The 14618-nt window shown below is 47.1% G+C and overlaps 1 protein-coding gene across 4 annotated transcripts in view; it reads right to left on the reverse strand.

The window, feature by feature from the left end:
- Positions 1–14618, reverse strand: part of COQ8A (coenzyme Q8A) — a 78915-nt gene that overhangs the window by 28114 nt on the left and 36183 nt on the right. For all 4 annotated transcript variants that reach the window (XM_030557371.1, XM_030557369.1, XM_030557370.1 and 1 more), the window contains one exon: positions 9756–9830. In XM_030557371.1, the coding sequence (XP_030413231.1) occupies positions 9756–9830 (75 nt within the window). The remainder of the gene's footprint in view (positions 1–9755; positions 9831–14618) is intronic.

A 14618-nucleotide genomic window follows, 5' to 3' on the forward strand; every position in this document is an offset into this window, starting at 1 on the left:
AGCCAGATATGAACATAAAAAAAGGAAACAGACTGGCAGATGGCAAGATCTTTAGCCCCAGCAGTAATGGCCTCTGACCTGGAATCCAAGAAAACAGATATGGAGACATTTTAGAGTCACTCTTCTGATCATTTATATTATATAGTTTGCCTAGTCACAACCAGGATTGAGGTCCCATTTCACTGCGCACTGTGAAAGGTGAAAGGACTTCCTGAAAGTTACACAGCAGATCTATGGAAGAGCCAAGAGTAAAACCCAGATCTTCGGATGCCTGGTCCAAATGTCCTAATCACTAAGTATTGCCACCTTATTCTATCACTGCATTTTCCATCAAGGCCTGCTTAAGACACCCTCACAACTATCAGTACTTGGCTCGAACTACAAAGCAGGCTATGGACAGTCCATTTAGAATTTACAAGTAATCCAAGCAGAGTTTTGTAAAAAAAATCTCAAGTGCAGTTTCTTCATGCTGCAGAAATGTATCAATTTCTCTCTTAACAAAATCTTTTCCCCTTCTCATTTTAAGGAACAGGTTCAAAGCTCATTATCTCCAGCAAGTTTCATAATTCTGCAGTGTTTATGTTTTCATTTTGGAAAGTGCACAGCTAGCAGGTACCTGGCAAGGAGAAAAATATAAACAGCAGTGCAATCCCTCCTCAGTTAAAGCTGGAGATAGTCTCCATCTCAGGACAGATAAGAGCAACTTGACAGACAAGGTGTTAGTGCTGCAAGCAAAAGCCTTCAAGGATTCTGCAAGCCAAGCCAAGTTTGTTCACACATATTCCAGATAGTGCCAGTGTGCAATGTAGGTCAGAGCAACAAAAACTAACCCTTGCAGACAGATGTTGCTTCCACAGAGCAAGGACTCTCAGGATTTTGCATGAGGCTTTGGTTTTTTGAAAGGAAGGCAGGATAGGATGCAATGAGAGATGTACAGATGACCACAGATGGAAAGTGAACACCATACTACGAGGAAATTTGCTATAGCCTGTCCACTCTGTCTCCAAGAGATTGGCCCATCATCACATTGTAGCATCAAACAACTAGATAGGGATTCAGTCTCAACACTCAACATCCTCGTAGGTCCAACCAGCATTGCAATATTGAGGGATATTAAAATGAAAAAACACAGCCTTCACAGATTTAAATATGCACTTCAAATAAAAGCCTCTGAATGAGGAGCACTTTGGCTTCATTTCCTGTGCTTATTCTACCAGTTAAGAAGCTTAAGAGGAAACAAGCAGAGAGTGGGTTAAGTAGGAGGTCAGAACATATTGAATATGCCAGGCAGAGCAGCATGTGCCTCCTAGCAGGACAGAAAGGGATTTATACTGGGAGAGAAGCATTTACAGCATCATACTGATGTTACTACAGTCAATCACAGTAAGAACAATATAGTAGTGAGAGGTTGCCCACTGTATCCAACACACTGATAGCATAGCAGATGCATTCAGTAATACTGGAGTGGAGGAGAAATCCAGGCCTTTGAAACAGTATAGCATGGTGTGCCAAATTGATGTGTCTATATGCAGCCTCTCCTGCTATAAGAGATACATTTCCCTCCACACCAATTCATACAAGCTTCAGAAGCTTGTGCTGATTTTCCAGAAAGAAGAAGGAGTTGCCAAGAGTCTCAGATACAAGAGAATCTTGTCATGATGGACAAAACCTAGACTGAGCCACCTGAAACAGTGATGAAAGTCACTGCTCCACCCACCCCCAAACCAGACCATTAGGCGCTGAATGCCCCAGCATCTAGGCTATGTGAAGCATTTAGTACACTTTGTACTTGATTCAGCCTGTGATATGCTGGTACAAGGCCAAAAGACTAAGTAGTTCATGACACCTGCTCTACCTCATGGCTTGCAGCCCAATAACAGAGCCAAAGATCAGCGGCACTTGCCAGACAGGGGGTATGGCTAGGGTGCGTGCTGATTAACGTGCAGCTCCAAAGCAATCTACATCAGTGATGTCTCTGTGGAGACTAAGCTGCAGTTAGCCATGTCCTGGCTTCAGTGGAATTCCTCCAGGTGCTAGCACAAATACTGCACATCCTGAGGATGGATTCCACCAGTTTACAGTTTCCTCCCTTTGGTTCAGGAGGGTGTGGTTTGCCAAAAAAAACAACAACAAAAACCTCCCCTTCCTAGCCAGTACTGGCAATATCTGAAAGATTTAAGAAGTGACCAAGTCTGTTTAAAAGCCAAAGTAGAGACAACTGAATGCATCACAAGAAATGGCCACAGCTCCATGGGCAACTATTTGGTCTCCGTTTCTTAGATGTGGTTTTGGGCAAATGTTACTGCAGAAACTCCTTGTGTCTGTGCTTAAAAGCCCTCTCACCCTCCATCACTGTGGTTATCCGAACGCTTCAAAAAAAGGCATCCATGTAGCATATGATCATCAACAACATTGGAATCAGGCACTAGCTGGAAAAGATGCAGGGTCTGAAATGATCCCATGTTTATCGTGGCTGCAGTTGGGCAAGATGCAAGTAATTGCTATTGCTCTGTGTGCACTGCAATCAGAAGTGTCTCTCGCTGCACCTGCATGTTATCAATTTCACAACCCCTCACTGCACAGAGAAAGCAAACTGCCTCTCAACCTGAGTAACAGCCAGGCTCTGGAAGAAAAAGCAGAAGCAGTAGCCTAACAAAAAAAAAAAACAAAAAAAACTTTCTTTTGCCCTCCCCCCTCCAACATGAGAGTAAAATACAATGACAAGGGAGTCAATCCTCTGAACCTGGACTCTACTTGTGACTAACTTCATGGGCTGCTTGAGAGGGAGGTTATGAAAACTTTGGAGGCAACAGAGTGGAGTTCCATGTTGTCTCATTAAGCTTAGAAAGGGAGAGACTACAAGAGAAGAATATCAGAGGTCTCCTAACAAGGCACATGATAGAACTGGTATCTATCCCCACACAGTGACAATCCTGGCCATCCTCATGGGGAGTTTCAAAGCACCTCAATTAGACTGAGCAAGGGAACTTAAACAATGGACCCAGAATAAAAGGGCCTGGAAATCCTGTCCTCATCTCCCCCCACCACCTCTCCTTTCTGACAGTCTCTGCATCCGATCCACCTTTGGGTCAGGTAAGGAACAGATATTGTGGGAGCGAGCTTACAATATGACCCCAGGGGTGACCCACTGCACAAAGCCTGCAATGGTTAGAAGCATTTTCCTTATCTAACTTACTCTGTAACCTTCACCTCAATGACAGATGGTTAGCCAGACACCAAGGTAAGGCAAACAGAAGAGCTATTTATGGTAAAACAAGAACATGACATCTCTTATATTTTTAATATTAAAATGGAAGAACTGGGAGAGAAGTCCAAAGAAAGTTTTGTTACCATGGATCTCTGACCTTCTTTAAACTCCTTAAACATGCCACAAAATCAGATAAGGAATATAAACTTGCTTAACTGCTTAGAGGCCATCAGGCTGCTGCATTAGTTTGTAGATCCCCTGTACAAAATAATTCCTTCTAGAGCCATGCAGAATCCAGCTAGGATGTGGGCGGTTTCCATGTGACAGCCTGCAGCCAACTGCCCTTGATAAGAAGTCTACCTTATTGAAACTGCCAATGCCGCACAGGAACAAACAAATCAAACCTGGTTGTGGAAGCCTTCCCCTCTTCACCCTCACCTCCCTGCCCCATGTGATCAGATGTTTACTTTCCAATTCTACCACTTTAAGAGGCAGACAGTGCTGAGGTTGGGGATGAAGAGATTCAGCTCCATGAGATAGTATCATGCTACTGGATGCTCGTTTAGAACATATGGAGGATCCATATAAACAAGCCTTCAGAAGGCCTGTGGGGAGGCACTGAGTTCTGAGGCTAATAGTCTTTGATACCTTCTTCTCTCCAGATGTGCACACCGAGGCCATTTCTAAATCTCATGACCTTCCTCTGGTACACCTTTAAATATCTGGCCTCTTCACTGCCCGTAACACTACCATGGACCCTGGTCCTCGTTTCCAATTTTTACTGAAACCTTATCTCTGACTTACTCTCACTCACTTTGCCCCACTCAGTTCAAAAATATTACTGCTAACCTCATCCTGGCCTGTTCTGGCCAGGTTATTGCTTCTTTCAATCTCTGCCCTGGCTCCCTCTGCACCACACAGTACAAGCTTCTTGTTTGCCATCTTCAAGAACCTTTACAGCTTAGTCCCCTCATTTGCTCTCAGTTTCTTATTGCATCACTCTTCCTGTCCCCTCCCGATCAAATTATCTGCCAGCAATAGCAGCCTCCATTTACCACCCCTCCACTTCCTACAAGTGCCTTGGTGCACAGAATGCACCCTCCCCAAACTAATCCATAATGCCACTATCCTGTCCTCCAAATCCCTCAAGATCCACCACTGCCACAATGTCCACCAAAAGATATCACCTGACCAATAGGGATATCCAATATTTAACTGAACTGAATCCATACAGGACTAGCTACAGTGCAAAGCTACCTAACTATGATTTCCTATTACTGTAATCCTCAACCTCTCCCCCGTTTCTTCCACTCATTGCGCCCCACTTGCTGCATCTTGTCTTCCAGATTGTAAACTCAAAAAATGGTTACGCACCCTTGTAACTGTTGTTCTTCGAGATATGTTGCTTATATCCATTCCAATTAGATGTGCGCATGCCACGTGCATGGCCATCGGAAAGATTTCCCCTACAGCATTCGTTGAGTTGGCTGTGGAGCCCCCTGGAATGGCGCAGCGAAGGTATGCACCGAAGACCAAGTCGCTACCCTGCAGATCTCTTGGATCAGTACCTCGGCCAGGAACACCGCTGACGAGACCTGGGCCCTAGTGGAGTGCGCGGTAACAACTGGGGTTGGCACCTCTGCCAGCTCATAGCAAGTGCGGATGCAGGACGTGATTCAGGAAGCAATTCTTTGAGAGGACACTGGGAGACCCTTCAACCAGTCCACCACCGTAATGAAGAGCTGGGTTGATTTCCTGAACGGCTTACTGCGCTCAATGTAGAAAGCTAGGGCTCTACAGACATCGAGGGAATGCAGTTGCTGTTCTCAGGGACCAGCAAGAGGTTTTGGGTAAAAGACAGGCAAGAAAATGTCCTGGCCAGTGTGAAAAGCCGACACCACCTTGGGGAGAAAGGGCGCATCCAGCCTGAGTTGTACCTTATCCTTGTGGAAGGCCATATAGAGCGGCTTCGAGGCAAGGGCCTTCAGTTCAGAGATGCATCTCACCAATGTAATGGCGACCAGGAAAGCTGTCTTCCAGGAAAGATACAGGAGGGAGCATGTGACCAGCAGTTCGAATGGTGGTCCCATAAAGCTCGAAAGGACCAGGTTAAAGTCCCATGTAGGGACAGGCTGCCGGACCTGAGGATAGAGACTGTCCATGTCTTTGAGAAAGTGATCAAACATAGGGTTAGCGAAGACAGAGCAGCCAGACGCACCCAGGTGGAAGGCTGAGATGGCAGCAAGGTGAACCCACACGGAGGGCACTGCCAGGCCCTGCTGTTTCAGATGCAAGAGGTACTCCAAAATGAGTGGTACCGGCGCCTGGAGGGGGCATCCGCAGCAATGGTCACACCAACACGAAAACTGTTTCTACTTCACCAGAACGTGGTTCTATAGAGGTCTTCCTGCTGTCCAGCAGGACCTGCCTGACTAGGTCTGAACACAGAAGGAGTTCAACCATGCAGCTTCCAAGCCATGAGGTGGAGGGACCACAGGTCAGGATGACAGAGGCAGCCATGGTCCCGAGTGATCAAGTCAGGAAGGAGAAGCAATGTAACTGAAATGTCCACCGACAGCTCTAACAATGTAGTTTACCAATGCTGCCAAGACCATGCTGGAGCTACCAGAATGACCCTCACCCCGTCCCTGAGGATCTTGAGCAGGACTTTGTGCACAGGAGGGAATGGAGGAAAGGCGTAGAGCAAGCAACCCGTCCAAGGAAGCAGGAATCCCGGGCTGTGACCCTGGAAGAAGCAGAATGCTGGGCACTTCCTGTCACTGCAGGTGGCAAACAGGTTGACCTGGGGAAACCCCCACTTTTGGAAGATGAGGTGGGCGACATCCAGTCAGAGAGACCACTTATGAGAGTGGAAGTACCTGCTGAGGCGGTCCGTCAGTGCATTCTGGAGCCCGGAAAGAAAGGATGCAACCAGATGAATGGAGTGGGATATGCAGAATTCCCACATCTGAATGGTTTCCTGGCAGAGAGGGGAGGAATGGGCTCCCTCTTGTTTACAGATGTAGAACATGGCTCCAGTGTTGTCCGTGAGAACCGCCACACAATGACTGCGCAGTTGCACCTGGAAGGCCTGGCAAGCAAGGCGCACCGCCCTCAGCTCCCTGACATTGATATGGAGGGATAGCTCGGACTGAGACCACATGCCCCAAGTCTGAAGGTTCCCCAGATGTGCGCCCCACCCCATAGCTGACGCATCCATGACCAGGGACAAGGAAGGCTGGGGGCTGTGGAAGGGGACTCCCTCATACACCACTCAGGGGTCGAGCCACCAGCGGAGGAAGGTGAGGACCTGCTCCAGGACAGTGACCACCAAATTTAGGCTGTCACACCCCGAGTGGTAGACCGAGGTGTGCCATGCTTGTTGTGGCTGGAGCCAGAGCCTGGTGTGAAGGGTCATGTACGCACACAAAGTCAAGTGGACAAGGAGACTCAAGCATCCCCTTGCTGTCGAGGTTGGGAATCGTTGAAGGCCTTGAATGATGCTCCCGATAGGCTGGAAATGGGAGTTCGGTAGGAGGGCCCACGCCTGAACTGAGTCTAGGTCCACCCTGATGAACTCTATCCTCTAGGTTGGTTCCAGGGTCAACTTCGCAACATTGAGGAGGAGACCCAGCCATTGGAACGTATATCTGATCAGGCGGAGATGGAACTGCACCTGCTCTCTGGTGCAGGCCTGAAGAAACCAGTCGAGATAGGGATACACCTGCACCTGCCGTCGATGGGAGGAAGGCATCCACGACCGACATACACTTGGTGAACACTCGAGGGGCTGGAAAAGCTGAATGGAAGGGCCATAAACTGGTAATGTTAACGGTTGACCACAAAGTGCAGGAAGCACCTGTGCGCCAGACAAATCACTATGTGGAAGTAAACATCCTTCATGGGATGATTTAGCTGGGAATTGGTCCTGCTTTGAGCAGGGGCTTGGACAAGTTGACCTCCTGAGGTCCCTTCCAACCCTGATATTTTATAATCTTATGTCGAGGGCAGCATACCGTCTCCAGGATTCAGGGAAGGTATAATGGTGCTCAGGGAGACCATGCAGAACTTTACCATGAACTTGTTGAGCCCGCGCAGGTCCAGAATGGGCAAGAGGTCCCCTTTGGCCTTAGGAAATATCGGGAGTAAAACCCCTCGCCCCTTATTTCCGATGGGACCTCCTCTACCATCCCCAGGGTTTGGAGCACCTGAACCTCCTGAATTGCTCGTGAGAAGGCTCCCTGAAGAGGGATAGGAAGGGGGGTGGGAGGGTGGGAAGAAACAGAACTGGAGGGAGTATCTCACTTCTACCATGCGAAGGACCCAGCGGTCTGAAGTTATTTTGGGACCATGCACAATGAAAGTGGGATAAACGATTCAAAAAGGACGAGGAAGGATCCACAGATAAGTCTGGTATGCTGTCCTCGGGCGTCCCTTCAAAAGGCCTGTCTGGATCCTGACTATGGCTTGGTCGGGCCCTAGCTTTGTCCAGATGGGGGGCTGGAGGGCTTGCTCCTGCCATTCCGCCCCTGCCACCTGTAAAAGTCCTGCTGCAGCCGAGGGTAGGAGCGCTGCTGCGGCTATTGGGGCTTGAAGTGCTTCCGCTGGGGTGTGCATACCCAGGCTCGCCCTCGAGTCCTTAAGGCTATACAGCCTAGAGTCAATCTGCTCCGCGAACAGGCCCTCCCTGTCAAAGGGCAGGTCCTGCAGCATCTGCTGAACCTCCAGGTGCAGGCCAGAGGCTTGCAGCTAGGAGGTGTGCCTCATGGCCATCCCCAAGGACAAGGTACACGCAGTTGAGTCTGAAGCATCCAGTGAGGCCTGTAAAGAGGTCCATGCCACCATCTTGCCCTCGTCGACAAGAGCCCCAAACTCCTCCCTGGACTCAGGAGGCACAAACTCCTTGAACTTCAGCATGGAGTTCCAGGAGTTAAAGTTGTTGTGGCTCAGGAGTGCCTGCTGGCAAACAAGTCCAGCTGCTTGGCATCCTTCAACTTGGGCGCTGGGGCCAGCTGCCCGTCCCTCTCCTTCTCATTCACAGTCGCAGCCACCAGCGAGTATGGCTGCAGGTGCATGAACAAATAGTTGTACCCCTGTGAGGGGACAAAGTATTCATGTTCGAACCCCTCGGCCATAGGGGAAATGGGGGCCGGGGTCTGCCAGATGGTTTTGGCATTGGTCTGGATGGTCTTGATGAGGGGCAGGCCCACCCTCGACGGATCTTCTGGGGCCAAAACGTCCACCACCACGTCCTCTGATTCCACCATCTCCTTGGCCTGCAGGTTCATGTTGCATGCTGCCCTACGCAGATGAACACAGAGACCTATAGGGGGTGGCCCAGAGACAGAAGTGCCTGCCACAACTTCATCAGCATTCTATATCTAAGCAGACTCCCATTTTCTTTTAGAAATACCGAGCCTCCGTTTACAAAAGCCAGGATTTCAAGGATGGTGGTCAGAACCAAAGGGCAAGAGCCAGAAAGATGCTCAGCTCCAACACTGGCTACACTATAAACTCTCTGTTAACCTGTGTGGTACCAAGACCCGCGTTGTGTCAAGTCAAACATAACGGCAGGGATATTGGGTGGCAGGCAGGAACTTCATGGAAAGTGATCCTGCATCTGAGCCAAGCTTTTGTGGATAGGAAACAGAACAAAGAACATCTACCCAGCCACAAACCCCGAGTAAGCTGCTTTTTCCCAGAGTAGGAAAAAAAGATCATGTTCATATCTATCTTCCACGCCTCAGTACAAATGATTGCACTAGCTGCTCCCTACCATTATGTGGGGTTGGATCTCTCCCAACTAGAATACAGGTGCAGAAAAGCAGTAAACATGTTAGTTCAGACCAAAAGGAGACATACCCAGAAACAGCATCCCTTATCTTAAATTGGGGGTGAGACAAGGAAGACAAATGCAAAGTCTGGTATAAACCTGCTTGTATGGCACATAGCCTTTTCTTTGTGCATGTCTACAGAATAGTCAAGAGAAAGATACTGAAAGAAGTGAGTGTCTGAATAAATTATTTTCCCCATGGGTTTTTTATAGCAGTCATCACCTGAGTATCAAATAGGTAGAATATTGCTGAAGGTCAAGCAAATCTTTATTACTTCAACCACTAACACCACAAGTTTTCAGATACTAAGGCCTGATCTACTCTCAGTTTTTGTACTGGTATAAGTATTTCACTCAGGGGTGTGGAGTTTTTGTTTTTTTTAGACCTGAATAGTTAGACCAGTAGAGCTTACTCCCCTTTCCTTATGGAACGAGCTATATCAGCTGAAGCACCTTTACACTCATAGAGCTGTGTCCATACAAGGCAAGTTAGTAAAGCAGTACAACTGTATTTAGATGGGCCTTATGAGGTTAAAAAGAAATTAACTCAACCAAAAGAAACTGGGTGAAAAAACCACTCCACTCCTAACATACTGCATCACAATCACAACGTTTGGAGACCTCACAGGATTTTATTCTTCTACACAGTAGAGAATGCCTAAGAGAGAAAGCAATTAGGTTTTCTGTTCAAAACAAGCACACCAGAGAGCTCACCATTGCGTTCTTCATGTCTAAGGCTCTTCTTTGCAACTTCTGCCAAGGCCCCAATGCCAAGACCAACAGCTAGTCCTTTAAAACAAGAGAAAAAACAAACAAGTCAGTGGTGAATGAGCACAAACATGCCATCTGTGTATGCTTAAGCCATTTGATACATTCAGAGGATACTGAGAGGTTGCTCTTTTGAAATCAGCCCTGACTGCATGGACTGCAGAAATATCAGCTTTTCCTACAAATAGGGGAGACAAGATTTTATAAATGTATAAAGTAACTTGATTAGAAGAGTCTGGCTTTTATGATAGTATAAGCTAACAATTCAACACTCTCCTAGATCTCTTAATTCACTCTGGCATGTCAAGGCTACATTATTATTGACGAAAAAGTTCTAAAACACTCAGCTCACAAGCATGCTGCAAAAGAGCGAAGCAGTAGGGTTCCACGCTCCAGTTGTGACAAAGCTTTAAAAAGTCACCCTGGAAGAAGTCTATTTGGGAAGGCAGGTTACAATACTGCTTTTGACAGCACAGTTCTCAGGAAAGAAAAATCCTCCCATGCACACTTGTCAAGAAAATTGCAAACATGTTAAGATGCAGAGGTTGCTAGTGAAGTTTCAATAGTAGAGGCAGAGGCTTAAGCCAAATCTACATAATAAAACCACTAATCACACTCATAAGCAGATAGCTACACTGTTGGGTCTAAATGCCAATTGCACCCAAGCCATCAATGTGATTTAACAACAAGGTCTGGCCTATGTTATATAGGACAGTGATTTTCAAACTGCAGGTTGCCACCCAGTACTGGGCCATGAAATGAACGTAAGGCACTAGGTCGAAACGCCAACTGGGCCGTTAAAAGTTCCATTGGCGGTGCTGCACGGCTAAGGCAGGCTGGTTCCTACCTGTTCCGACACTACGCTGCGACCCAGAAGTGGCCACCAGCAGGTTCTGGCTCCTAGGCGAGGGGGTCACAGGACTCCATGCACTGCCCCCACCCAAGCATCGGCTCTGCACTCCTATTGGCCAGGAACTAGGGGGTGGAGCTGCCTGGCTGACTCCTGTCCACGGGGCTAGGACATGCAGAAAGCCTGCCTTATCACCCCGCTCTGCCGCTGACCAAGGAACCACCTGAGGTAAGCTCATGCCCCAACCGCCTGCCCCCGTCCTGAGCACCCCCCCAATACTCAGAGCCACCTCCTGAACTCCAAACCCCTCAACCCTGACCCCATCCCAGAGCCTGCACCCCCAGCTCAGACCCCCTCTTGCATCCCAACCTCCTGCCCCAGTCATGAGCTCCCTCCCACACCCTGAGCCCCTCTTTCCCAGCACCACCCCCCAGGCCTCAGCCCCACCCTCCAACCCTCTGCCTCAGCCCTGAGCCCCTCCCACACCCAAATCCCTTATCCCCAGCTCCACTGGATCACGGACATCAACAATTTTCTTCATCTGGGTCACCAAAAAAAGTTTGAAAACCACTGATGTAGGAGGTCAGACTGAGATAATTAGAGCAGTCCCTTCTGGGCCTTGGAATCGATGAATGCCACCTGCACTGTAACTGTCTCCTCAGCTTGTGCAGCACTTAAATCAGTGCTCCCCCCATAAAAGTTGAATGGGAATCCAAGAGCTACGGTGATAACCACGCACTACCTTTGCTAGGGGTATAGGCTGGCTTCCTTCCTTCATTCTTTCAGGCTGTAACATTTAATTTCCTGGTTAAATCAGGACCCCAGTGGTATTAAGGTACCCAAGCCAGCCAGCCAGCCCTACATCTCAGCTCTGCACATCAGGATATCCCAGAATGTACTGCCCCCATACTGCTAGCATATGTTCCATATGCATGTCCTCCAAGGACTGTAGCCCCTGCTGAGCACCCTGAGATAGTATCCCATAATGCACTGATACAAAACAGCCAGGCAACATATGTACAGACACACAAGGACAACTAATATGGTTGTGCTTGGAGATGGGAGGGTACTTGTGTATCAAAAACAAGAAGAGTTCTGTGATGCCAGTTTAACAAGCATAGGCCCAAACCAGATGACACTCTTGACATAATGGGTCTCTCTCTCCTTCCTCCCGATTAATTCTAACTCCCCGTAAGATTTTAACTGATAGCATACGTACTCTCCACCCAGAACATAGCTCCACCTTTATCTCAGACATTAACTTCTCCACAACCTAAATACCCAGTGCAAGGTTAGGCATTGCCACAAGCAGCTCCAGTGATGTTACAGTGGCTTATTATTAAAAATTAACCAGCAGTGACTATTTTTCTTTGAGTGATTTCATTTCTGTTTACATATTTTATTCTGATAAGGCAGTTCACTTTCAAACTGAACTTTCAACCTCTTGTATTGAGATTTGACAATATATGAAGCATGCAAGTTAAACAATAAAACTCTTTACTTAATAGCATCTTTTAGGGGATCTCAACATTTTTTTAAAAAAGGTAAGGATTTTGAAGCTATCAACAGTAATAAATCTCTCAGATAATTAGTTACAGGACCAATAACCTTGCTCATGCTGAATAACTGTGTAGCCATATAGCCTCAGCAGTTGATAGCAGGGAATAATCAAGGCTGTTTTGCTCCCACAACAAAACATATACCTTACTGGGCACAACTTGACAATAAAGGTTAGAGCCCAAGTTCCCAGTAAGCTGTGCAGCCGAGCAGGCGCTCAGGGACCCACCTGGCTGGGACCTGCCACAGCTGGGGGAGGGGCACCCCTTCCAGTCCCTCTCTCCCAACCCAGCCCCGGCCCAGACCTGCCACAGCCGGGGGAGAGGCGGGCCCCAGACCCAGAGCTGCCACTGCAGAGACAGGCACCTCTCCCCCTCAGCCCAGGTGCTGCTCTGGGAAGAGCTGGTGGGAGTCCTCTCTCCCAGCTGTAGCCCCGGAGCACCCTCCTGAACCCCAAACTCCTCATCCCCGGCCCCACCCAAGAGCACCCCCAGCCCAGAGCCCCCTCCCACATTCCAAACCCCTTGGACTCACCCCCGCCACAGGAGTTTTATTATGTGCACCAATATGGAGGTGATGTGTCACACATTATCTCCATATTGATGCACATAAAATTCATTCCGCACATGCATGGGAAAAATTAGAGGGAACACTGGGTTAGAGCCACTGAAGGACAAGACGACACTCAAACATGTCAGACTCCATCCAGTAGACTGCAGGCGCTAGCGATGAGCAGAAAACAAGAATTCTATTTCATGAAAAATGATGGTTTCAGAATTTGTTTTCATTCCATACTGGAACAAGATGGAGACCTTTCAAAGTTTTTGCACAAGAGAAACCACAAACAAAAAGACACCTCTGAATCAGACAGAGCATACACTCCAACCTGGGTCTCCCTCAACCTGGGTCTCCCAGCTACAGATAGAGGAATTTTTCTAGAAAAGGCATTTTCCAATTAAAAAAAAAAAAAACCTATTCATTGGGAAGGTTTCTGAGGTCCAAGACAGGAAGGAGCTATTGGCTACGGCCTCCTTCCCAATGTGGACCTGAAAAACTTCCTTGATGAATCAGTACTTTCTGATTATAAAACCTTTCCTAGAAAAATTCCTCCATCTGTAGGTGACACACATATAATAGCAAGCACTATATCACAGAACTAACAGTAGCAAGCAAAAAGAATCAGACAGGAACACTTAAAGAGAGCAAAGAGTCCTCACCAAAAGGCAATTTTCTAGGTTGTGAATGAGTGCTGATATTAAGCTCCAAGATATAGCTCATTCAGCATCAGATCTGTTGGTAACACTCCCATTCAGAGCTCTGTTTTATTGTTACTGCAATTCTGAACTAGTTTGGCTCTAGTCTAATCGGTCTCTACAGCGTCCCACTCAAATGAAAGACTACGGACCAGATTCTATCTCAGTTACCAGTGTTAAATCAGAAGCAAATCTAGCACACTTAGAAGAATTTTTGCTTTACAATATTACAACTGAAATCAGAATCTGGCCTAGTGCTCTTCAGCCCTCAGCCTAAAAAGAGATTCTAATCCATATTTAAAAACTACAACGCAACAATTCACCACGCGAAGAGGCTGCAAGGATTTGCACTGTATAGAGCAAGGGATTAAAAAGGAGTTCATTAAAAGTAGCACTTCTTAAATTGTAAAATTCCTGGGATTTTCTAGCAGAAAAGTAACAAGTGTCAGCCAACAACTGCTCAAAACAGGAGAAGAAAAAAAAACAAAAAACCACTAGTCTTAGGCAAGCTTAAGCCTTGGCTGTATTTATACTCCAGCCCCTAAAGACTTTAAGGCTATCAGCATCACTATGGTGGTCTGAATCAGAGTTATTGTCCTGTGAGCATTATACTGAAATTCAGTGCAACAACTCCACAGCAGGTCTGCTGATAAAATGAACTATTTGGAACTGTAACAGGGAATAAGACAATATACAAAACTGGTCTAAACAGGGGGGAGGGAAGAAAGTGCCCTTGGGGTGGGTGGGATCCTGCTGCTTTGATTGTTGCTATACAGCAACAAAATCTGCAAAGACAGTAACTGACTGTACTGCAAACCCACTCCATTCATCAAGAAAAAGCAAACAAGCCAGACAACAAGCTAGTAAAAATATTTTAAATAACTCGAAGGCTTTTATTCCCATGAAGAACACATCAGGCAGTCCCCTCCTCAAGAACTGATGCATTTCACTGGTCCTTAAGGCTTACACAGAGCACTTTTTTTTTTTAATCTTTGAAGTTTTCACAGTTTCAGGTCTCTCTCTATTCCCCTTCCTGTGTTATTTACTGTAAAGTTGCAAAATTAAAAAATTAAGAGCATAGGCCTAATTCATCACTAGTGTGTAACTCTACTGACTGCAACAGAATTATACTAAGGACTAGTTTGAGCT

The sequence above is a fragment of the Gopherus evgoodei genome, chromosome 3, assembly GCF_007399415.2.
Source record: "Gopherus evgoodei ecotype Sinaloan lineage chromosome 3, rGopEvg1_v1.p, whole genome shotgun sequence".
In the NCBI taxonomy this organism is placed as follows: domain Eukaryota; kingdom Metazoa; phylum Chordata; order Testudines; family Testudinidae; genus Gopherus; species Gopherus evgoodei.